Source organism: Lissotriton helveticus, chromosome 11 (assembly GCF_964261635.1).
Source record: "Lissotriton helveticus chromosome 11, aLisHel1.1, whole genome shotgun sequence".
NCBI lineage: Eukaryota > Metazoa > Chordata > Amphibia > Caudata > Salamandridae > Lissotriton > Lissotriton helveticus.
The window spans coordinates 8,887,976-8,911,439 of NC_136072.1; the positions used below are offsets into that span (position 1 = coordinate 8,887,976).

At 47.1% G+C, this 23,464-nt stretch overlaps 1 protein-coding gene across 1 annotated transcript in view; it reads left to right on the forward strand.

Moving 5' to 3' along the window:
* LOC144792081 (putative cation-transporting ATPase 13A4) overlaps positions 1-23,464 on the forward strand; it is a 319,809-nt gene that overhangs the window by 44,519 nt on the left and 251,826 nt on the right. The window contains exon 2 of the mRNA XM_078666932.1: positions 22,376-22,549. Within this exon, the coding sequence (XP_078523058.1) occupies positions 22,376-22,549 (174 nt within the window). The remainder of the gene's footprint in view (positions 1-22,375; positions 22,550-23,464) is intronic.

Here is a 23,464-nt window from a genome sequence, read left to right on the forward strand (position 1 = left end):
TAAAATGGCTTCAGCTGATGCTAACAGCCTTTTCAGCTAGTTTCCACAGATGGCCGTTTTAGCATTAGCTGAAGACATCCCCTATGAATTAAGAGAAACATGGAAGTTAACCTGCACATCTATCCTCATAATCCATTAATATCCTGATCCATTGCTGGGTGGTCATTTACATTTGAACATTTTGTTTAACTGGTGAGATACAAGTAGGAATACATGGGGAACAAGGCATTGGGTCATAATGAACACACAGGGCCCGACTCACAGAACTAACTTACGACAAAATCCTAAACTTACTACTTTTGGTATTCACAGAAGTTAGGATTTTGTCTTAAGTTTGTCTTAAGACAGACTTAAGACAGACTTAATTTAGGACTTTGTCTTAAGTCAGTCTTAAGTCTGTCTTAAGACAAACTTAAGACAAAATCCTAACTTCTGTGAATACCAAAAGTAGTAAGTTTAGGATTTTGTCTTAAATTAGTTCTGTGAATCAGGCCCACAGATAGCAGGAGAGAATAATGGCTTTTATTACTAACAGAACTAGCAATATTTTCCAACCCCAAGCATAGAATTGGACTGGATGGTTTTGGGATTTACTCTAAGTTTCAGGGCTCTGATGTAGTTCAGTAAATATCTATTTCAATTTCAGAATAGCCAACAGCACATATCTAATATAATATCTTAATAAAAAAACATTTTTTAATAGACCTTTCCAGTGTTCTTTTTATGAGGGCTAGAGTACCAATTAATAATTTCAGGAGGAGGGCAAGGTAATATTTGTCAACTGTTCAAAAAAAGTTTCTCTTGCAGAATAAACATGCCTAATGCAAATATTAAAGCAGTCAGACATATTATTACAAAAACAATCTTCACTCCAGATGACCAGAAGGACCAAACGGGACCATAGGAATTAGGATGAGGAGCCGCAAAGGGACGATTCTCCTCAAAAAGGGACAACCAAAGGGGTACATTACTAAAAAGTACTTGAAGAAATAGAAGCCGCTGTACAACCAGCCAGAGGGGAGTCTTCTCCCTGTGTCCGCCTGAGCCTCACAGGCAGGCTCCTATCGTTCATTAAAAAGTTATTTTCCAATGGTGGAGCTGCACAACTTGCAACTCAAGAAAACAATCACTGCCCAGTTTGAAGAAGAAAACCACAATCCTGTCCAGTGTCTCAGGCAGTGCACCAGTATTCTTCACTTTAATCTAACAGGCACCAAGGGCACAGCACCTGTACCCTGAACTCAAATCCTTCCCTAACTCCTCTATTGCTCCGCTGGCGCCCTGGTCTTTTGTCGGGGCCACAGATTGTACACAGTATGCTCAGGCACCTCTCCTCTTAATCAACAAACAGAGGTGCAGAGTTGCATTCACTCGGGGACCAGGACTCAGAGGCCTGATGCTGGGATATCTGCAGCAACCCTTGTTTCAAAGGGTCAAGGAAAAGCCTCCTTGCCTTCCTTGTCGGTCCGTGAGTCTCGCAGCTGGGCATCAAAAACTGGGTCCATGCAAAGAATTTTACATCCGGATTTGTGACCCCGTCTTTCACTCAAGACAGTGGCAGGGGTACACACTTCTTCCAATCTTCCACCTTCACTGCTGTTATAGTTGCCAGCAACACCTGTGCTGGTTCCCTTCACCTTGGCTTCAAGCTGGACTGGTGCTGACTCCCCAGGCTGGATCTGATATCCGGGTCCCTCTTCTATGGTTGTAGGGCAGCAGATATCTATTGGTGGTCAGAACAAATAAATCTTTAGACAAGGCATACACATAATCTGTCAACAGAGAGGATACTCTATTTTAGTCTTGGGGTGCCCCATACATTAGCAAGGCACCCAAGAACCACTTCATCTATCTGAGAGTAAAAAACACCCCATACCCATTAGCGAGTATAAAAAGAACCCCTTGGTGAACTAACAAGAGTAAAACCGTATACTATTTAAAGCAGCCAAGGAAGTGTTATTAACTAAATTCTGAGAGAAAAAGAAAAACATTACAGACATACTCTAAATCCTTACATTTGTGTATTCCTATATAATTCATCTGAAGAACCTCAAGAAAATGAATTTTTAGAACAAGCATTCTTTTGTGCTTCTTGTCTTAACAAGCTTGTGTTTCATAAGTCATAACCTTTCACTACTTGTACATGGCTGTAGACACTTCTAAAATGATTTCTTTTATGTATACGTAAAAAACACCTACATTTTACACTTAGGGCCATTCTCTCATGCACTAGACGCAGCAGGAAAATCTAAAACTGCTAATTTAACAAGGATTCTTATTACATGAATAACTAACAAAACCTCAACATACTGGGTACATGAATTTCTCCAGCAAAACCTATTGTTGCAAACAAACTCCTATAAAGCAATATCATTCTTCAAGATGTTTGCAGAGGATCACACAGGCATCTTTCCTAACATTGTGCACCCTTGTGCATTCTACTTTTCATGATCTGGACTATGTAACATCATTTTTCAGAGGAAAACAAATAAGGGCTATCAGCTCAATTACACAGACTAATAAGAGACTAGTAATGCCTTTACAAAATTGTGTGTAGCATGAGAATAACGTAAACAATAATGGTGTTATCGCCGGAGAATTTTAGAAGAAAAACAACCTACATATTGTTCCTCTTAAAGGTCAAATAAGGTAATGGCAATCTAGACAACTCATCCTTTCATAATTTCAGCAGACAGGATGGGCAGTAACATGGCGTATTTATTTATTTTATTAATGCTACCAAATTTTAAAACAGCATTACTGAATATCCAATTAAACGTCTCATGGCCGTTCCTAGACCGCTTAGACAGGCTCAAGAGAAAGTGAGAAAAAGAGAGAGAGAAAGAAAGAGAGCACACAAATCAAGAAAAATTACAATATCTTACTTAATTTCGCTTACCCTTAATTTGCCAAGGAATTAATCTCCCTAATCTCCTCCCCATGCAACAGTAGGTAACTTGAAACAGGTGACCTTCTGTTGAAACTATCTACCCCTATTTTTGCACTACCAATTCCTTTTTAACTCCTTAAGCTGTGTAACATAATAGCACAAATAATGCAAAATTTATTTCATAGCCTCCTTTTGTAGCCCTTGCACAGTAATCTTCAAACTAAAAGCATTATTTCTATATGCATGGCAGAGCTATTCTCTGTATATGGCCTACAAACACTGCTATCCCTTGATAATGTTATTCAATAGGATAAACCCCATCTGCATATTTCCTACACTTGTATTATTATGCAAGAAAACAGTGATATCCCCATGTGCTCCTAACAGACTATGCAATATTTCCTTTAGTCAATGTTACCTAAAACAGACCTGTGGTGTCCAATCTTGTTCCAGGGAGGCTTAAACAGGGCCATAAGTGCATTGAGACAACTAAGTAAATTCTTCCATTTCTTAAATGTAGTTACAAGCTTTCATAGTGTAATGTAGAAATCACATACTGTCTCAGTGGCTCCTTGCATGGAAATTTCACGTTCAGTAGGGCTGGTCAGTCTAAAAACAGAACTTGGCCTCTGACCCTTAAACCTGTTGTCCCTTTTCTGAGAAAGGCTATTCCATGCGGTCTTTCTAATTCAAAGTAGCTGTGAAGAATCACAGCTGAAAGGCAGTCCTGTTCCGTGCCTGTGAGCTAATAATTTAAAGGTAGGACCAAACTTTTGCTGTTTTTGTTTTTTTTATACTTATTTTTATTCGTGTGCAGTGTGTGGTGTGCTTTCTAGCAGTTTAGAGGCCAGCTGATTGTTCTGCACGTGCACGTGTGCATGTCTGATGCCTGGGATCAGTTTGAAAACAGCCCTTGGGTGCCAGCACAGCTTTTAAAAAGTAAATTGCGTCCAAAGTCGACTTTGGGGGTAGGGGCACTTAAAAATGAATAACCTACAATGTGTTGGTATATTAGGGACCCCCAGGGTCTCCCCTAGATATCCCAGGGGTGGGGATCAGAAATGTATAAGGTACACCCTTATAAAATACGTTTTTATATGCCTGGGTAGAATGAAATTTCACATTTCACTCCCCACATTGTGGAAATGTGCTGCTCAAATTGAACTTTGATGCTAGGAACTTATGTATTTGTCACAGTAGGATTATTAGACATGATAAAGATCAAAAGAAAAAACGATTTTAGTGCAATTATTTGTAAAATATTTTTCTCATTTTTTACCCTTTTTTAAATAATGATCACTAACTCTTTTAATGTTTCCACATATGAAAATCAAGCCTCATTCCTTTCCTTTTGCCTTTAAATGCATGTATTTATAACACTAAGCACAGAAGCTTTTCTAAAACATAAAATAGTTTGTGTCACTTTTAAAAGGCGGTACAAAAGGGAGTGGTGATGGACGGAGCATCTGAATCAATCAAACACTCACACCCAGTCAAAAGATCTGGGTTTAATCCATCACCGTTCTTTAGCCCACTCTGCCACCCCAGTTCAGACATGGCTATATGCAAATCAGTCTGACCCTGTGCCTCATGGGAACAGTCCAGCCCGAACTGCCAAGCCATGTCTTCCCTGGACCGGAAACAAGCTTCCAAGGACCGGTTTCTGGCATTACAGCCGTCTTCAGCCCGGCTTGCTTGAATCCAGTGGCAAAGTGAGCAAGGGACTCACGTCTGAGCATACCCTGCCACACTTATGGCGGCCAAAAGCGGTACAAAAGGGGGTGGTGATGGAAGGAGCATCTGAATCAATCAAACACTCACACCCAGTCAAAAGATCTGGGTTTAATCCATCACCGTTCTTTAGCCCACTCTGCCACCCCAGTTCATACATGGCTATATGAAATCAGTATGATCCTGTGCCTCATGGGAACAGTCCAGCCCGAACTGCCAAGCCATGTCATCCCTGGACCGGAAACAAGCTTCCGAGGACCGGTTTCGGGCATTCCAGCTGTCTTCAGCCCGACTTGCTTGAATCCAGTGGCAAAGTGAGCAAGGGACTCACGTCTGAGCATACCCTGCCACACTTATGGCGGCCAAAAGCGGTACAAAAGGGGGTGGTGATGGACGGAGCATCTGAATCAATCAAACACTCACACCCAGTCAAAAGATCTGGGTTTAATCCATCACCGTTCTTTAGCCCACTCTGCCACCCCAGTTCAGACATGGCTATATGCAAATCAGTCTGACCCTGTGCCTCATGGGAACAGTCCAGCCCGAACTGCCAAGCCATGTCTTCCCTGAACCGGAAACAAGCTTCCGAGGACCGGTTTCTGGCATTCCAGCCGTCTTCAGCCCGGCTTGCTTGAATCCAGTGGCAAAGTGAGCAAGGGACTCACGTCTGAGCATACCCTGCCACACTTATGGCGGCCAAAAGCGGTACAAAAGGGGGTGGTGATGGAAGGAGCATTTGAATCAATCAAACACTCACACCCAGTCAAAAGATCTGGGTTTAATCCATCACCGTTCTTTAGCCCACTCTGCCACCCCAGTTCAGACATGGCTATATGAAATCAGTATGATCCTGTGCCTCATGGGAACAGTCCAGCCCGAACTGCCAAGCCATGTCTTCCCTGGACCGGAAACAAGCTTCCGAGGACCGGTTTCTGGCATTCCAGCCGTCTTCAGCCCGGCTTGCTTGAATCCAGTGGCAAAGTGAGCAAGGGACTCACATCTGAGCATACCCTGCCACACTTATGGCGGCCAAAAGCGGTACAAAAGGGGGTGGTGATGGACGGAGCATCTGAATCAATCAAACACTCACACCCAGTCAAAAGATCTGGGTTTAATCCATCACTGTTCTTTAGTCCACTCTGCCACCCCAGTTCAGACATGGCTATATGCAAATCAGTCTGACCCTGTGCCTCATGGGAACAGTCCAGCCCGAACTGCCAAGCCATGTCTTCCCTGGACCGGAAACAAGCTTCCGAGGACCGGTTTCGGGCATTCCAGCCGTCTTCAGCCCGGCTTGCTTGAATCCAGTGGCAAAGTGAGCAAGGGACTCACGTCTGAGCATACCCTGCCCTACTTATGGCGGCCAAAAGCGGTACAAAAGGGGGTGGTGATGGACGGAGCATCTGAATCAATCAAACACTCACACCCAGTCAAAAGATCTGGGTTTAATCCATCACCGTTCTTTAGCCCACTCTGCCACCCCAGTTCAGACATGGCTATATGCAAATCAGTCTGACCCTGTGCCTCATGGGAACAGTCCAGCCCGAACTGCCAAGCCATGTCTTCCCTGGACCGGAAACAAGCTTCCGAGGACGGGTTTCTGGCATTCCAGCCATCTTCAGCCCGGCTTGCTTGAATCCAGTGGCAAAGTGAGCAAGGGACTCACATCAGAGCATACCCTGCCACACTTATGGCGGCCAAAAGCGGTACAAAAGGGGGTGGTAATGGACAGAGCATCTGAATCAATCAAACACTCACACCCAGTCAAAAGATCTGGGTTTAATCCATCACCGTTCTTTAGCCCACTCTGCCACCCCAGTTCAGACATGGCTATATGCAAATCAGTATGATCCTGTGCCTCATGGGAACAGTCCAGCCCGAACTGCCAAGCCATGTCTTCCCTGGACCGGAAACAAGCTTCCGAGGACCGGTTTCTGGCATTCCAGCCGTCTTCAGCCCGGCTTGCTTGAATCCAGTGGCAAAGTGAGCAAGGGACTCACGTCTGAGCATACCCTGCCACACTTATGGTGGCCAAAAGCGGTACAAAAGGGGGTGGTGATGGACGGAGCATCTGAATCAATCAAACACTCACACCCAGTCAAAAGATCTGGGTTTAATCCATTACTGTTCTTTAGTCCACTTAGCCACCCCAATTCAGACATGGCTATATGCAAATCAGTCTGACCCTGTGCCTCATGGGAACAGTCCAGCCCGAACTGCCAAGCCAAGTCTTCCCTGGACCGGAAACAAGCTTCCGAGGACCGGTTTCTGGCATTCCAGCCGTCTTCAGCCCGGCTTGCTTGAATCCAGTGGCAAAGTGAGCAAGGGACTCACGTCTGAGCATACCCTGCCACACTTATGGCGGCCAAAAGCGGTACAAGAGGGGGTGGTGATGGACGGAGCATCTGAATCAATCAAACACTCACACCCAGTCAAAAGATCTGGGTTTAATCCATCACCGTTCTTTAGCCCACTCTGCCACCCCAGTTCAGACATGGCTATATGCAAATCAGTCTGACCCTGTGCCTCATGGGAACAGTCCAGCCCGAACTGCCAAGCCATGTCTTCCCTGGACCGGAAACAAGCTTCCGAGGACCGGTTTCTGGCATTCCAGCCGTCTTCAGCCCGGCTTGCTTGAATCCAGTGGCAAAGTGAGCAAGGGACTCACGTCTGAGCATACCCTGCCACACTTATGGCGGCCAAAAGCGGTACAAAAGGGGGTGGTGATGGACGGAGCATCTGAATCAATCAAACACTCACACCCAGTCAAAAGATCTGGGTTTAATCCATCACCTTTCTTTAGCCCACTCTGCCACCCCAGTTCAGACATGGCTATATGCAAATCAGTCTTACCCTGTGCCTCATGGGAACAGTCCAGCCCGAACTGCCAAGCCATGTCTTCCCTGGACCGGAAACAAGCTTCCGAGGACCGGTTTCTGGCATTCCAGCCATCTTCAGCCCGGCTTGCTTGAATCCAGTGGCAAAGTGAGCAAGGGACTCATGTCTGAGCATACCCTGTCACACTTATGGCGGCCAAAAGCGTTACAAAAGGGGGTGGTGATGGACGGAGCATCTGAATCAATCAAACACTCACACCCAGTCAAAAGATCTGGGTTTAATCCATCACCGTTCTTTAGCCCACTCTGCCACCCCAGTTCAGACATGGCTATATGCAAATCAGTCTGACCCTGTACCTCATGGGAGCAGTCCAGCCCGAACTGCCAAACCATGTCTTCCCTGGACCGGAAACAAGCTTCCGAGGACCGGTTTCTGGCATTCCAGCCGTCTTCAGCCCGGCTTGCTTGAATCCAGTGGCAAAGTGAGCAAGGGACTCACGTCTGAGCATACCCTGCCACACTTATGGCGGCCAAAAGCGGTACAAAAGGGGGTGGTGATGGACGGAGCATCTGAATCAATCAAACACTCACACCCAGTCAAAAGATCTGGGTTTAATCCATCACCGTTCTTTAGCCCACTCTGCCACCCCAGTTCAGACATGGCTATATGCAAATCAGTCTTACCCTGTGCCTCATGGGAACAGTCCAGCCCGAACTGCCAAACCATGTCTTCCCTGGACCGGAAACAAGCTTCCGAGGACCGGTTTCGGGCATTCCAGCTGTCTTCAGCCCGACTTGCTTGAATCCAGTGGCAAAGTGAGCAAGGGACTCACGTCTGAGCATACCCTGCCACACTTATGGCGGCCAAAAGCGGTACAAAAGGGGGTGGTGATGGACGGAGCATCTGAATCAATCAAACACTCACACCCAGTCAAAAGATCTGGGTTTAATCCATCACCGTTCTTTAGCCCACTCTGCCACCCCAGTTCAGACATGGCTATATGCAAATCAGTCTGACCCTGTGCCTCATGGGAACAGTCCAGCCCGAACTGCCAAGCCATGTCTTCCCTGGACCGGAAACAAGCTTCCGAGGACCGGTTTCTGGCATTCCAGCCGTGTTCAGCCCGGCTTGCTTGAATCCAGTGGCAAAGTGAGCAAGGGACTCACGTCTGAGCATACCCTGCCACACTTATGGCGGCCAAAAGCGGTACAAAAGGGGGTGGTGATGGAAGGAGCATCTGAATCAATCAAACACTCACACCCAGTCAAAAGATCTGGGTTTAATCCATCACCGTTCTTTAGCCCACTCTGCCACCCCAGTTCAGACATGGCTATATGAAATCAGTATGATCCTGTGCCTCATGGGAACAGTCCAGCCCGAACTGCCAAGCCATGTCTTCCCTGGACCGGAAACAAGCTTCCGAGGACCGGTTTCTGGCATTCCAGCCGTCTTCAGCCCGGCTTGCTTGAATCCAGTCGCAAAGTGAGCAAGGGACTCACATCTGAGCATACCCTGCCACACTTATGGCGGCCAAAAGCGGTACAAAAGGGGGTGGTGATGGACGGAGCATCTGAATCAATCAAACACTCACACCCAGTCAAAAGATCTGGGTTTAATCCATCACTGTTCTTTAGTCCACTCTGCCACCCCAGTTCAGACATGGCTATATGCAAATCAGTCTGACCCTGTGCCTCATGGGAACAGTCCAGCCCGAACTGCCAAGCCATGTCTTCCCTGGACCGGAAACAAGCTTCCGAGGACCGGTTTCGGGCATTCCAGCCGTCTTCAGCCCGGCTTGCTTGAATCCAGTGGCAAAGTGAGCAAGGGACTCACGTCTGAGCATACCCTGCCCTACTTATGGCGGCCAAAAGCGGTACAAAAGGGGGTGGTGATGGACGGAGCATCTGAATCAATCAAACACTCACACCCAGTCAAAAGATCTGGGTTTAATCCATCACCGTTCTTTAGCCCACTCTGCCACCCCAGTTCAGACATGGCTATATGCAAATCAGTCTGACCCTGTGCCTCATGGGAACAGTCCAGCCCGAACTGCCAAGCCATGTCTTCCCTGGACCGGAAACAAGCTTCCGAGGACGGGTTTCTGGCATTCCAGCCGTCTTCAGCCCGGCTTGCTTGAATCCAGTGGCAAAGTGAGCAAGGGACTCACGTCTGAGCATACCCTGCTACACGTATGGCGGCCAAAAGCGGTACAAAAGGGGGTGGTGATGGACGGAGCATCTGAATCAATCAAACACTCACACCCAGTCAAAAGATCTGGGTTTAATCCATCACCGTTCTTTAGCCCACTCTGCCACCCCAGTTCAGACATGGCTATATGCAAATCAGTCTGACCCTGTGCCTCATGGGAACAGTCCAGCCCAAACTGCCAAGTCATGTCTTCCCTGGACCGGAAACAAGCTTCCGGGGACCGGTTTCTGGCATTCCAGCCGTCTTCAGCCCGGCTTGCTTGAATCCAGTGGCAAAGTGAGCAAGGGACTCACGTCTGAGCATACCCTGCCACACTTATGGCGGCCAAAAGCGGTACAAAAGGGGGTGGTGATGGACGGAGCATCTGAATCAATCAAGCACTCACACCCAGTCAAAAGATCTGGGTTTAATCCATCACCGTTCTTTAGCCCACTCTGCCACCCCAGTTCAGACATGGCTATATGCAAATCAGTCTGACCCTGTGCCTCATGGGAACAGTCCAGCCCGAACTGCCATGCCATGTCTTCCATGGACCGGAAACAAGCTTCCGAGTTAAAAGGCAGTAACTATTTAATGTGCTTATGTAAAAAGCAACAAGAAGGAAAGTCCCTACTATGAATCCCTTCATTTTTATCCAAAATAATGAAACTGTATTTCTATCTCTTCAAAATCAGTGGTCTTTTAACGTACGCCTTCATATCATGCTGTCTAATTTAAACCCTAGTTCCCACAGCCTGATCTGTAGCGTTGTGGCCAGCCATGTGTTGTTTACTCAGCTGTGCTTTTTACGACCAGCAGGCGTCAACCCTTTTGCTGTATTGTAATGTCCTGAAAAGGTTGAACTTCATTTCTAACCTCTGCTGTTCAGACAGCTTCCTTCGGTACAGACAGCTTTGAACAGCTGTTTAAAAGCTCTTTTTTTGTAGCGCAGGGAATGAGCACAATGCAGTCTATTTAAAACACAGGCATTCCAAGCCAGCACAAATCTAGTGTTGTATTGTAAAAAAGTGTCGCTTTTTATCTTAGCAACCAATTACTTAGATAATGTAAATGCCTTTTAATATTAATATCTAATGATAATGCTGTATTTTATATTGAGTCCTAGGTGTGTAATGCACACAATTTCGTTTTTTTTCTCCTTTCTATGAGGCCTATTTATTTTTTCAATTGAGTATTAATTCTAATGTTTTTACCATTGTGGCACTTGTCATCTGTAGTTTGTTACTGTTTCACTTTTAATGGTAGTGTGCAGCTATTTAGCATATGTTACATAATTCATTCCTTGAATTTTAAAACATAGTCCTTTCAATGACATTTGCATAACAGAATGACGACAAAAAACACATTGAGCTCATTCCAGAGATTTTTCAAGAAGGAGGTTATACACTCAGAACACACAACACTGTTTGTGAAGGCAGGCCGTTCTTACACAAAAACATAGTCTACTTACTGAAACAAGTACTTCACAAGTATGTCAGTCCACAATCACATAGACACTAAACAAACAACAGTTAACCCACAAACAACACTTAGGATAAAGCAAGAGACAGCCCACAGACTGTACTCAAACCAAACCATTTGTAAATACCAAATGGAAGTCATATTTACGAAAGGACTCTCAAAAAAAGGTACAGGGATTACACCCAGACAAATAGACAGCCAAACGGCAGCCATGTTAAAAAAAACAAGTGCAAGCCTCAGAACTTTTTCAAAAGTACACCAAATTACCAATTGGGCTGGCAGAACACTCAAAAGCGCTCCGCATCACCACTTATTAATTTTACTAAATGCACAGATCAGGATCCTTTTTATATATACATTTTGTTCCACGGTGTACTAGTCATCATGGAAGAAATACCTCTTTTAATATACCTAAACCTATGTAGGTATCCCCTCTAGCGGAATCAGCTGAGTACTTTCTAAATCCATATTGGTACCTCCAAAACAGCAACACTTTCTACGACGTGTGCTAGAAACAGGCATGCCAAGAATATTGTAGCATATACAATATTATTTGCCAAGTGACACAATGTGTGCCGTTCAAGTTTTCAAAAAGTAGAGAAAAATCTCCCCATTACCTGCATTCATTTACTGCAGCAAATAATCAAACAAACTAGAATATTGGCCAAGTCATTCCAAAAAGTTTTGCTACAGCAACCTTACCACACCAAAGTCCCCAGCTTCTAACTGTCAAGTTCTGAGTGACCTAACAGTCATTTTAAAATACTCACGCCAAAGAAGATCTCAGTTGGGAGCGGCCAACACCTGGAGGGTCAGATCGGGAAAACTGGAAAACACCTTGGTCTGCAAAGACAGTCTCCCCTTGTGCAGGGTACCTCCTCTGTAGATTCCCGTCCTGTCCTCCTCAGTAGATTCCTGTCTTCTGTCAAGACCACTCCCTTGAATAGCCGCGTCTCCGATGAGACCCACATTTGGGTGCCAATTTGTAGAAGGAAAAAACCTTTAAAGGGGTTCACTGATGCACCTGGTCCTTAAACCAACAAAGAAGAGATTGGCACGGAAGCTGGAATATCAAAATGACAATTTTATTAACCTCACATGAGGGAGACTGCGTCAATACAGTACCCCGTACTTGCTGAGTTAGCATGAAGACTTAAAAAGAGGCAGTACAAGTGTGCAGACAAAACACTATTACACGTATAAGGACTAACAGAAAATACTTAGTCAACAAAGTAGGAGGAGCAACAGAGTTCCTGACCTCAGTTAAAATAGCCTGACAGTTATTCTAAGAGCAGGTGCGTTCTACCAGATAGGCCTTTATGAGCATGTGCAGTGCTCTGGCTCAGTACTGAAGAAGCTAACTGTAACTGACGACTTAAGCAGAATTCAAGGGCAGGCAATAGTGAAGAGGGAGAAAGCACATGGCTAACTAAAATGGCTGCCATAAAACAAAATGGCTTCAGCTGACGCTAACAGCCATTTCAGCTAGTTTCCACAAGAGGGCCGCATGTTACCCCTCCCCTAAAAATGTCACCATGCCCGGGTGAATGAGCTCCCCGGTGCCAATATCTACCTGGGAGGAGACTGCATGCCTCCCCTGAAATTACGCCTGCCACAGGGGACTAAGGTCCCTGGGGCTTAAAGAAGCTTGGGGCAGTGGGGCAGCGCAGCCACCCTTCCCTTTATTTTTAGAAATGGCCCTAGAGAATAAGGGCCCCAGGGAGGGAGCTGTGCACCTCCAACCCTATTAAATTGTATGTAAATCACAGGTGGATGGGTATCCCAGAGTCTACAGAGGCTCCCCTCCCCTTTCATAAAAATAAAAGACTATGAGATCCCCAGGAATGTGGGGTTGGCATCCTTTGTGGGGGTTGGACACATGGCCAACCTGCAACCAGGCCTTGTGACCAACCCCCAATGCACGTCTGAAGACCATGTGCAGCTTGGGGTTGGGTACATGCAGGGGTTAGTCACAGGCCAGACCCTGTGGCCAATCCCCCACCGTGCACATTCGAAGACCCTGCACAGTGTGGGGTTAGCTACCTTTATGAGTGTCGGCCACAGGCCCTGTGGCCAACCCCCTCTGCGCATGGCCTTTCCCGTGCGCAGTGTGGGGTTGGCCGCTTGTGGAGTGTTGGCTGCAGGCTGGTATTGTTAAGGTGTGAAAAAAAAATCTAAATTCACTGTGAAAAGAAAGGTTAAAGTAATACTATAGTTAGGTGAATATGTTCCTGACAACATTAAAGTTTTGAGCTAAACAAAAACAGAAATTCACCATGTATAGTTAGCAGAGCTAACTATAACTTGCGCCCTGCCATGCATTGCTTATGATCTCACATATTACATCACTCATGACACGTTCTATGACATCAATTACGCGGTCACTGACACCTCAAATGACATCATTGATGACATTACCCATGACATCATCTGAGCTTCTGTTATAGACGTTGCTGTAGAAACAGGCATACAATTACAGATCTGAATGCAGGTTCAAAATAGCTTAAAGTAATGTGAGGCATTATTAATGCCATCACAGAAGCAACTCCCTTAGGTGTAGAAAGCATGAAATATGTGCCACATTGACCCTATAGCATACACTTCAAAGGTAGCCTAGTACACATTAACATTCAACAACAGATGTGGAAAAAACCCTCATTGCATGTTCCGCCTTTAAAAAAAACTTTCAGAGAAAGCCAAGTTCCTAAAAATATTGAGCGTCTGTTTCAAAAGGGATGCCCTACTATGGACTGCTTTTACTTGTATCAAACTCCTGACAGTCACCGAACCTACACTGAGAAATGAAATAGAAATGGGTACTGTAAACAGTATTCATTCTATGGAGATAGTTCACCCTGTACCACACTGTTGGCAGACAGTAAAGCTCTCAAAATACACTGCAGAGTATTAAAAAGTATCTACTAAAACGGTGTACACTCTATGCAACACTTGGGGAAAAAACAGCACCGTTCGCTAAGGAGTATACTACCTGCAGCCTTCAATCTGTGGTGAAAATGTGACCGAGAGCCCATCTTCTGAAGCAACTCCTTGCAGCCCTGTATCAGAACTGCCGCTGGGATGCATCTCCGATACAGGACCTCGCATCTCAGCCTCACAGCTCATCAGAAGCACTGCTCCGTGATGCATCTCCGATACAGGACCTCACATAGCTCATCAGAACCACCACTGCATGACTCCTCTCCAACACAGGACCTTGCATCTCAGCCCCACAGCTCATCAGAAGCACTGCTCCGTGATGCATCTCCAACACAGGACCTTGCATCTCAGCCCCACAGCTCATCAGAAGCACTGCTCCGTGATGCATCTCCGATGCAGGACCTCGCATCTCAGCCCCACAGCTCATCAGAAGCACTGCTCCGTGATGCATCTCCGATACAGGACCTCGCATCTCAGCCCCACAGCTCATCAGAAGCACTGCTCCGTGATGCATCTCCGATACAGGACCTCGCATCTCAGCCCCACAGCTCATCAGAAGCACTGCTCCGTGATGCATCTCCGATGCAGGACCTCGCATCTCAGCCCCACAGCTCATCAGAAGCACTGCTCCGTGATGCATCTCCGATACAGGACCTCGCATCTCAGCCCCACAGCTCATCAGAAGCACTGCTCCGTGATGCATCTCCGATGCAGGACCTCGCATCTCAGCCTCACAGCTCATCAGAAGCACTGCTCCGTGATGCATCTCCGATACAGGACCTCGCATCTCAGCCCCACAGCTCATCAGAAGCACTGCTCCGTGATGCATCTCCGATACAGGACCTCGCATCTCAGCCCCACAGCTCATCAGAAGCACTGCTCCGTGATGCATCTCCGATACAGGACCTCGCATCTCAGCCCCACAGCTCATCAGAAGCACTGCTCCGTGATGCATCTCCGATACAGGACCTCGCATCTCAGCCCCACAGCTCATCAGAAGCACTGCTCCGTGATGCATCTCCGATGCAGGACCTCGCATCTCAGCCCCACAGCTCATCAGAAGCACTGCTCCGTGATGCATCTCCGATGCAGGACCTCACATTGCTCATCAGAACCACCACTGCATGACTCCTCTCCAACACAGGACCTCGCATCTCAGCCCCACAGCTCATCAGAAGCACTGCTCCGTGATGCATCTCCGATGCAGGACCTCGCATCTCAGCCCCACAGCTCATCAGAAGCACTGCTCCGTGATGCATCTCCGATGCAGGACCTCGCATCTCAGCCCCACAGCTCATCAGAAGCACTGCTCCGTGATGCATCTCCGATACAGGACCTCGCATCTCAGCCCCACAGCTCATCAGAAGCACTGCTCCGTGATGCATCTCCGATGCAGGACCTCGCATCTCAGCTCCACAGCTCATCAGAAGCACTGCTCCGTGATGCATCTCCGATACAGGACCTCGCATCTCAGCCCCACAGCTCATCAGAAGCACTGCTCCGTGATGCATCTCCGATACAGGACCTCGCATCTCAGCCCCACAGCTCATCAGAAGCACTGCTCCGTGATGCATCTCCGATGCAGGACCTCGCATCTCAGCCCCACAGCTCATCAGAAGCACTGCTCCGTGATGCATCTCCGATGCAGGACCTCGCATCTCAGCCCCACAGCTCATCAGAAGCACTGCTCCGTGATGCATCTCCGATGCAGGACCTCGCATCTCAGCCCCACAGCTCATCAGAAGCACTGCTCCGTGATGCATCTCCGATGCAGGACCTCGCATCTCAGCCCCACAGCTCATCAGAAGCACTGCTCCGTGATGCATCTCCGATGCAGGACCTCGCATCTCAGCCCCACAGCTCATCAGAAGCACTGCTCCGTGATGCATCTCCGATACAGGACCTCGCATCTCAGCCTCACAGCTCATCAGAAGCACTGCTCCGTGATGCATCTCCGATACAGGACCTCGCATCTCAGCCCCACAGCTCATCAGAAGCACTGCTCCGTGATGCATCTCCGATGCAGGACCTCGCATCTCAGCCCCACAGCTCATCAGAAGCACTGCTCCGTGATGCATCTCCGATACAGGACCTCGCATCTCAGCCTCACAGCTCATCAGAAGCACTGCTCCGTGATGCATCTCCGATGCAGGACCTCGCATCTCAGCCTCACAGCTCATCAGAAGCACTGCTCCGTGATGCATCTCCGATGCAGGACCTCGCATCTCAGCCCCACAGCTCATCAGAAGCACTGCTCCGTGATGCATCTCCGATGCAGGACCTCGCATCTCAGCCCCACAGCTCATCAGAAGCACTGCTCCGTGATGCATCTCCGATGCAGGACCTCGCATCTCAGCCCCACAGCTCATCAGAAGCACTGCTCCGTGATGCATCTCCGATGCAGGACCTCGCATCTCAGCCCCACAGCTCATCAGAAGCACTGCTCCGTGATGCATCTCCGATGCAGGACCTCGCATCTCAGCCCCACAGCTCATCAGAACTGCCGCTGGGATGCATCTCCGATACAGGACCTCGCATCTCAGCCCCACAGCTCATCAGAAGCACTGCTCCGTGATGCATCTCCGATACAGGACCTCGCATCTCAGCCCCACAGCTCATCAGAAGCACTGCTCCGTGATGCATCTCCGATGCAGGACCTCGCATCTCAGCCCCACAGCTCATCAGAAGCACTGCTCCGTGATGCATCTCCGATACAGGACCTCGCATCTCAGCCTCACAGCTCATCAGAAGCACTGCTCCGTGATGCATCTCCGATACAGGACCTCGCATCTCAGCCTCACAGCTCATCAGAAGCACTGCTCCGTGATGCATCTCCGATGCAGGACCTCGCATCTCAGCTCCACAGCTCATCAGAAGCACTGCTCCGTGATGCATCTCCGATGCAGGACCTCGCATCTCAGCCCCACAGCTCATCAGAAGCACTGCTCCGTGATGCATCTCCGATGCAGGACCTCGCATCTCAGCCCCACAGCTCATCAGAACTGCCGCTGGGATGCATCTCCGATACAGGACCTCGCATCTCAGCCCCACAGCTCATCAGAAGCACTGCTCCGTGATGCATCTCCGATACAGGACCTCGCATCTCAGCCCCACAGCTCATCAGAAGCACTGCTCCGTGATGCATCTCCGATGCAGGACCTCGCATCTCAGCCCCACAGCTCATCAGAAGCACTGCTCCGTGATGCATCTCCGATACAGGACCTCGCATCTCAGCCTCACAGCTCATCAGAAGCACTGCTCCGTGATGCATCTCCGATACAGGACCTCGCATCTCAGCCTCACAGCTCATCAGAAGCACTGCTCCGTGATGCATCTCCGATGCAGGACCTCGCATCTCAGCTCCACAGCTCATCAGAAGCACTGCTCCGTGATGCATCTCCGATGCAGGACCTCGCATCTCAGCCCCACAGCTCATCAGAAGCACTGCTCCGTGATGCATCTCCGATGCAGGACCTCGCATCTCAGCCCCACAGCTCATCAGAAGCACTGCTCCGTGATGCATCTCCGATGCAGGACCTCACATTGCTCATCAGAACCACCACTGCATGACTCCTCTCCAACACAGGACCTCGCATCTCAGCCCCACAGCTCATCAGAAGCACTGCTCCGTGATGCATCTCCGATACAGGACCTCACATTGCTCATCAGAACCACCACTGCATGACTCCTCTCCAACACAGGACCTTGCATCTCAGCCCCGCGGTCCTGGAACCACCATTGTGCGATATATCGACAACACTGGACCTCACATATATACAATAGATATAGACAACACCTAAATATATTGCCACCACTGGACCTCACATCACTGCCTGGAACTGCAGTGCATGGCACAATGCTCTGCAACCAGAATTTAAGGTACATTTTCCCATGGGCCGAACTTAATCACTGTATCTGGCCCACGCTCCTTCGTGGTCACGGTTTGGCGTGACCAGATAACCACAGATGGCGCTTGATACTGCTCAGCACCATTTTTACCTCCATTTTTAAAATGGCATATCTATAGTTCTACTAACTGGATTTTTTCATTTTGGTCTCAAATAATTTATTAAAATTGACTTTATTTTCCTAAATGAGTGATATTTTTCTTGTATTGTGTTTTCAATTTATTGCTGTTTGGATACTGCATAAATAGTTTACACATTGCCTCCTAGTAAAGCCTGGCTGCTTTTATGCCACACTACCGGAGGCTTAAGCACAGGTTAATTTAATGACTTTAGTTATTCATCCTGACTGGAATTGTCACTGGTGCTTGAGAAGAGCTCAAACTCTCCTCTACCAACACTCTCTCACAAGCACCTGTTCTGCCTTCCACTAAAATAATAGTACTGACATGGCTTCATGTGTAGCCTGACTGTTGCAGTGTAAAAACACAATTTGCCAAGTCAAAAAAACCTCTTTTGACATTTAAAACCCCCTTTTCAGTATTAATATATAGCCGTTATGTAAGGTGTCTAGCCCACAAGGCAGTGTGCTTGGTGTAAGAAAACAGGCATTTTGCAGTCCCCCCCTACGTTTTGCCCCATTTGGAAGTCCTCATCCTGGGCTCCTCGCCCTCCGCCTGGGACGACGCCTGGTGGCCCCCCGCCCTGGGCACCGCACCCAAACCGACAGACCACGCACGCAACCTGGGCTTCATCCTGGACTCCTCCCTCTCCATGACCAGACAAGTCAACGCCGTCTCCGCGTCCTGTTTCAACATCCTGCGCATGCTACGAAAGATCTTCCGGTGGATCCCCACCGAGACCAGGAAGACGGTCACCCAGGCCCTCGTCACCAGCCGACTAGACTACGGCAACGCCCTCTACGCCGGAACCACCGCCAAGCTCCAGAAGAGACTCCAGCGGATCCAGAACGCCTCAGCCAGACTCATCCTCGACATCCCCCGATGCAGCCATATCTCCGGACACCTGAGAGACCTGCACTGGCTCCCAGTCAACAAGAGAATCACCTTCCGTCTCCTCACCCACGCACACAAAGCCCTACACGACCAAGGCCCGAGCTACCTCAACAACCGCCTCAACTTCTACGCTCCCAAACGCCACCTCCGTTCGACCAACCACGCCCTCGCCGGCGTCCCCCGCATCCGAAGAGCGACAACAGGAGGAAGGTCCTTCTCCTACCTGGCCGCCAAGACCTGGAACACCCTCCCTACCGACCTCCGCCTGACCCAAGATCACCTCTCCTTCAGGAAGAAGCTCAAGACCTGGCTGTTCGAGCAGTAGCGGCACCCCACCCCCCCCAAGCGCCTTGAGACCCTCTGGGTGAGTAGTGCGCTCTATAAATGCCTTGATTGATTGATTGATTGACTACTGGTTGCTGTTTTTTTTACTTTGAGAGTGCATTGTTGCCTGCTGTCCTGACCTCTGTGCCAGTGTTCTGGCCCATTACAAAAGGTATGTCAAATTGGATATCTCCAATTGGCAACTACTGAGTTACTTGTAAGTCCCTAGTATATGGTACCCAGGGTGCCAAGGCCATGTAAGGCAGAGTGTCCACCCAGTGCACTGATTGTGCCAGCCTGTCGGTGACCAGGTACAACATGACTCCAAGCCTACCACTGCAGACTGGAAAGGCAGTATTTACACTGCAAGTTCAAATTTGCCATTTCTATTAATGGCAAAGCCACCCCTTCCTGTAACAGTATATGTAAGTATCCTAAAGAAGGCCATATGGCAAGCCGCTGCATACTGTAAAGATGAAATAACCACAACAAGAGTGGGTTGCCGATCAAAAACAACGAGCATTAACTTAGGGCTGGGTACAGATGCTACCTACTACAGGTCACGTAAGGCTCTTTTAAAGCAGGGAGGCCATCCGTAGTGGAAGAGGATGCCTCACTCGCATAATAGTGTCATGCTTTATCATCCGCATCTTCTCCCCACCCTAGTAAGATGGTACTATCAGGGCGGACACTACCTCCGCGAAGGCTTGGAGGTAGGAGGGAGTTCTTACATAAAACTTACAGGACAAAGTCGAGATCCAGTTAGATTTAAAAATACATCCATGTTCCTCGTTTATCACCTTTATTAAGAGATTTTTTAGAGGTATTTTGAAATCTAACTGGATCCCGACTTTGTCCCGTAAGTTTTATGTAAGAACTCCTTTAAGGTTTGCAAAGTAGCCTGACTGGGCCCAGTAAATGTTTTGCAAGTGTATTCCACAGTAAGACCCCCATAGCCATATCATATAATACTCCCAAATCCACACTCACAGTAGTTAAAAGTAGGACAGGTAGAAATATAATAACATGCCCTTACATTGACTTGCACCTAAAATACATTTTTCACTGTAGCACGTCTAGCTGTCCTATGAAGAAAACTAGAGTAAAAATGTAAATCCTAATCTTGTAGCTCGGGAATGGGACTAGCTAGTAAAATAATCAAACTTTTTTAAAGAGATATTAAAAATATAATTCAGTGGAGGTCAGACTTTTAATAAGTATGAAGGAAAAGTATGTTTTAAAGTTTTCGACCGTTAACTTTTCCCTACCTGAAATTTCTTAATGCTAATTTGCATTTTCTCACAGCATCTCTCTGTGATGTGCATTTGAATAGGTGTGAAAAAGGTTTGTAATTCTTCCCAGGAGCAAAAAATAGGCTGATCTAATCAGGCGGAGGTGACTTGTCTGACCCTCACAGACTGCAGGGCGGGGCTGTGGAAATCCATTTTACTCTGTGTCCTGCTGAAGTGTTAACTCCTGCTCTACAGATGTGCCAGTTTTACATATAAGATAGAGAGCATGATGCCAGGACAATTCTTCTGTATCCACTGTTTGATTGGTAGAGAACCCTGCTTTGGTCTACCAGACTTCTGTCCCCAGGTTTATTTTGGGAACAGTGGCTGATTCAGTTTGAGCTTTAAATTGGATGTAGGACGACACTAGGAGCACCATAGTATACTCCCCAGGCTACTGAGCTCAAGTTTAGAGTGGCCGAACACTATCCTCTTCCTGAAAATGTTCAAAGTGGGGATTGGTGGCCCTGGAAAGTTTTACCCCATTGGTTAGGGACAGGAGTCATCCCCACCTGCTAGCTTGTGTCCAGCATAATGCGTCAACTCCGGGCACCCACTTCGGAACACACTCTGGGCATGAAGGAGAACAGAAAAGAACTGGACCTGCTCCCTCTTTACTCAACACTACGAGGTGGACCGCAAGAGTCATAAGGCTGACCTCCTGTTCAAGCAATAGGAACACAGCAAGCTATTAGAGGCCTTTCTTGCAACTGACCAGTGTGACCTGCTCTTGGCCTCTGCCTGACACCCTGTGAGACTGTAAGTGCCTCCTGTTATGTCCTGTAGGCTTTAAAAATAAACTCCTGTGGTGGATTGGGACTTAAGGGCCTAATTCAAAAGGTCAAATGTGACCATAACACACCTGGTTGATGTATCTGACCTGTGATCGCTCACAGATCATGGACCGGTGCATCAAGGAATACAGGGGACTCAGATCCAGGGATCTGTTGGCACTGGTGGGAGGGAAGCAAGCCACACTTTTAGTGCCTCTACGCATCCAGGAATCAGAGGGCACCTTTTTACTTGGCAAATATGATCTGTAAAAAGAATAAGAAAGCAATAGTTATGCACACCACTACCGCAACCGTCAACCACCACTTCACATGCAGAAGATTTTCTACACTGTCTATTACCAGTTACTTCTGCTTCCTCTCTCCCCTTCAATATGTGATTGGCTAAGAACAAAGTGGATTTGTTCTTGTTGGTCACTGTCCGACATGTGTCATTATTACACCGATTTTTGTATCAGGCACTCAATTCAAATATGTTGATCCTATCTTTCTTCTGTCAAAAAAGTATTGACCCCACTAGTTGACAATAGGTAGGTGGGTTCCTTCTGATGTTTCTTTGGTGATTTCTCTAAAATGCAGTTATGTCTTTCACATTCAAGTACACTCAGGAGAATCTGAGGAAATAAACTCTAGTTTAGAACTCTGAATTTTCAGGGGTTTTCATTTGTCACAATTTCAGCCTACAAATGACACATTTGTTAAATTAATGAATTGTTAATGTGAAGGTTGTACTTCAGCGAAAGAAGCTACCCATGTACTGTATATGTGGATCAAAGTATGCAGTTAAGTAACTCCTGTAAATGTTGCACAGTTCATAACTGAGGGTGTAAAGTGCACTGCTGCAAGTATTTGCAATGCCAAAAAATGTGCAACTACACAGAGATCAACAACGTTCATGATGTTCAATGTCTATGAAGTGGAAGATGGTGCCCCATTAAAGTCAGTTACTTTCATGCTCCATGTTTGTGCTTTTTCTTCACAGCAACTGTTTGGATACAAGACCCATCCATGCCGAAGGGTCTTGTGCATCATTGGTCACATCCTGTCCCTTGGTCTCCTCCTCTTTCTGTTCTATTGGAAGCCGGAGTGGGAGGTGTGGGCCAACTGTACGCCGTCCACCTTGAAAGACGCGGATGTCCTATTACTGAGGACCATGGTAAGGTGCCTTGCTTGTTGAGTTGGGTTGGATGACCGAGTGCTCAATACAAAAAAACACATTCTTGAGCAATAGTACTTCTGTTATATATGTTATATCTGTGTGGGACTTTGCAGATTGCAAAGGGTGTGCTAAGCTGGGTTCAGGACCCTGGGGATATGGTAGGGATCATTAACACAAAGGCAGCATGTATATGGGTGGTGATTTCTAATGTTACCAGATGTCATTAGCTTTGAAGAGATGGATTTTTACAGTCCTTTCTGAACTGCAAGAGTTGAGGCAGTTTTGATGTTTATACAACACAGATCCAGACAGTGGGAAAGTAGATGGAGGCGGCCGGTCGTTAATTTTTCTCTTTTTTGCAGTTTTGTGTTTTATTAGGTCTGGCCTATAACAGCATTAGCTGTTTTGCCAGGTTCCTGTTTTCCAAACCAATATCATACAGAACATAATAGGTACTCCCAATGAACACTCATTCACCATTGGTCTGTTGACATGTCAGTCAAATTATATTCCCTCTCACCCCAGCAAAAGGACTGCCAACTCCAGCCATTGGATATTTTCACTATGAGCAACTATATTTTTCCCCTTTTCACAAATGTTTACACACTTCACAATGACTGATACTTCCTATGTTCCTGTTTTTATAACTCTCAAGACATTTATTGTAAATTACAATCTTCATTGTTCAGTATAATACAGCTTTGATATATTTATTTATTATACTGAAAATTAGAACATGACATTAGAGTAGCTGAAGTGTATGTGCAGATCTTTATGTTGAAGCCACGCCCCCTCAACATTGTAATTGAGATTAACACCACACCTCCCCCAGAGGATGATTTAAAAGTCTACACAATCATCGCTTGCCCCTAGAGGGAGAGTCAAAAAATAAAGACCAACTCTTACATGGAG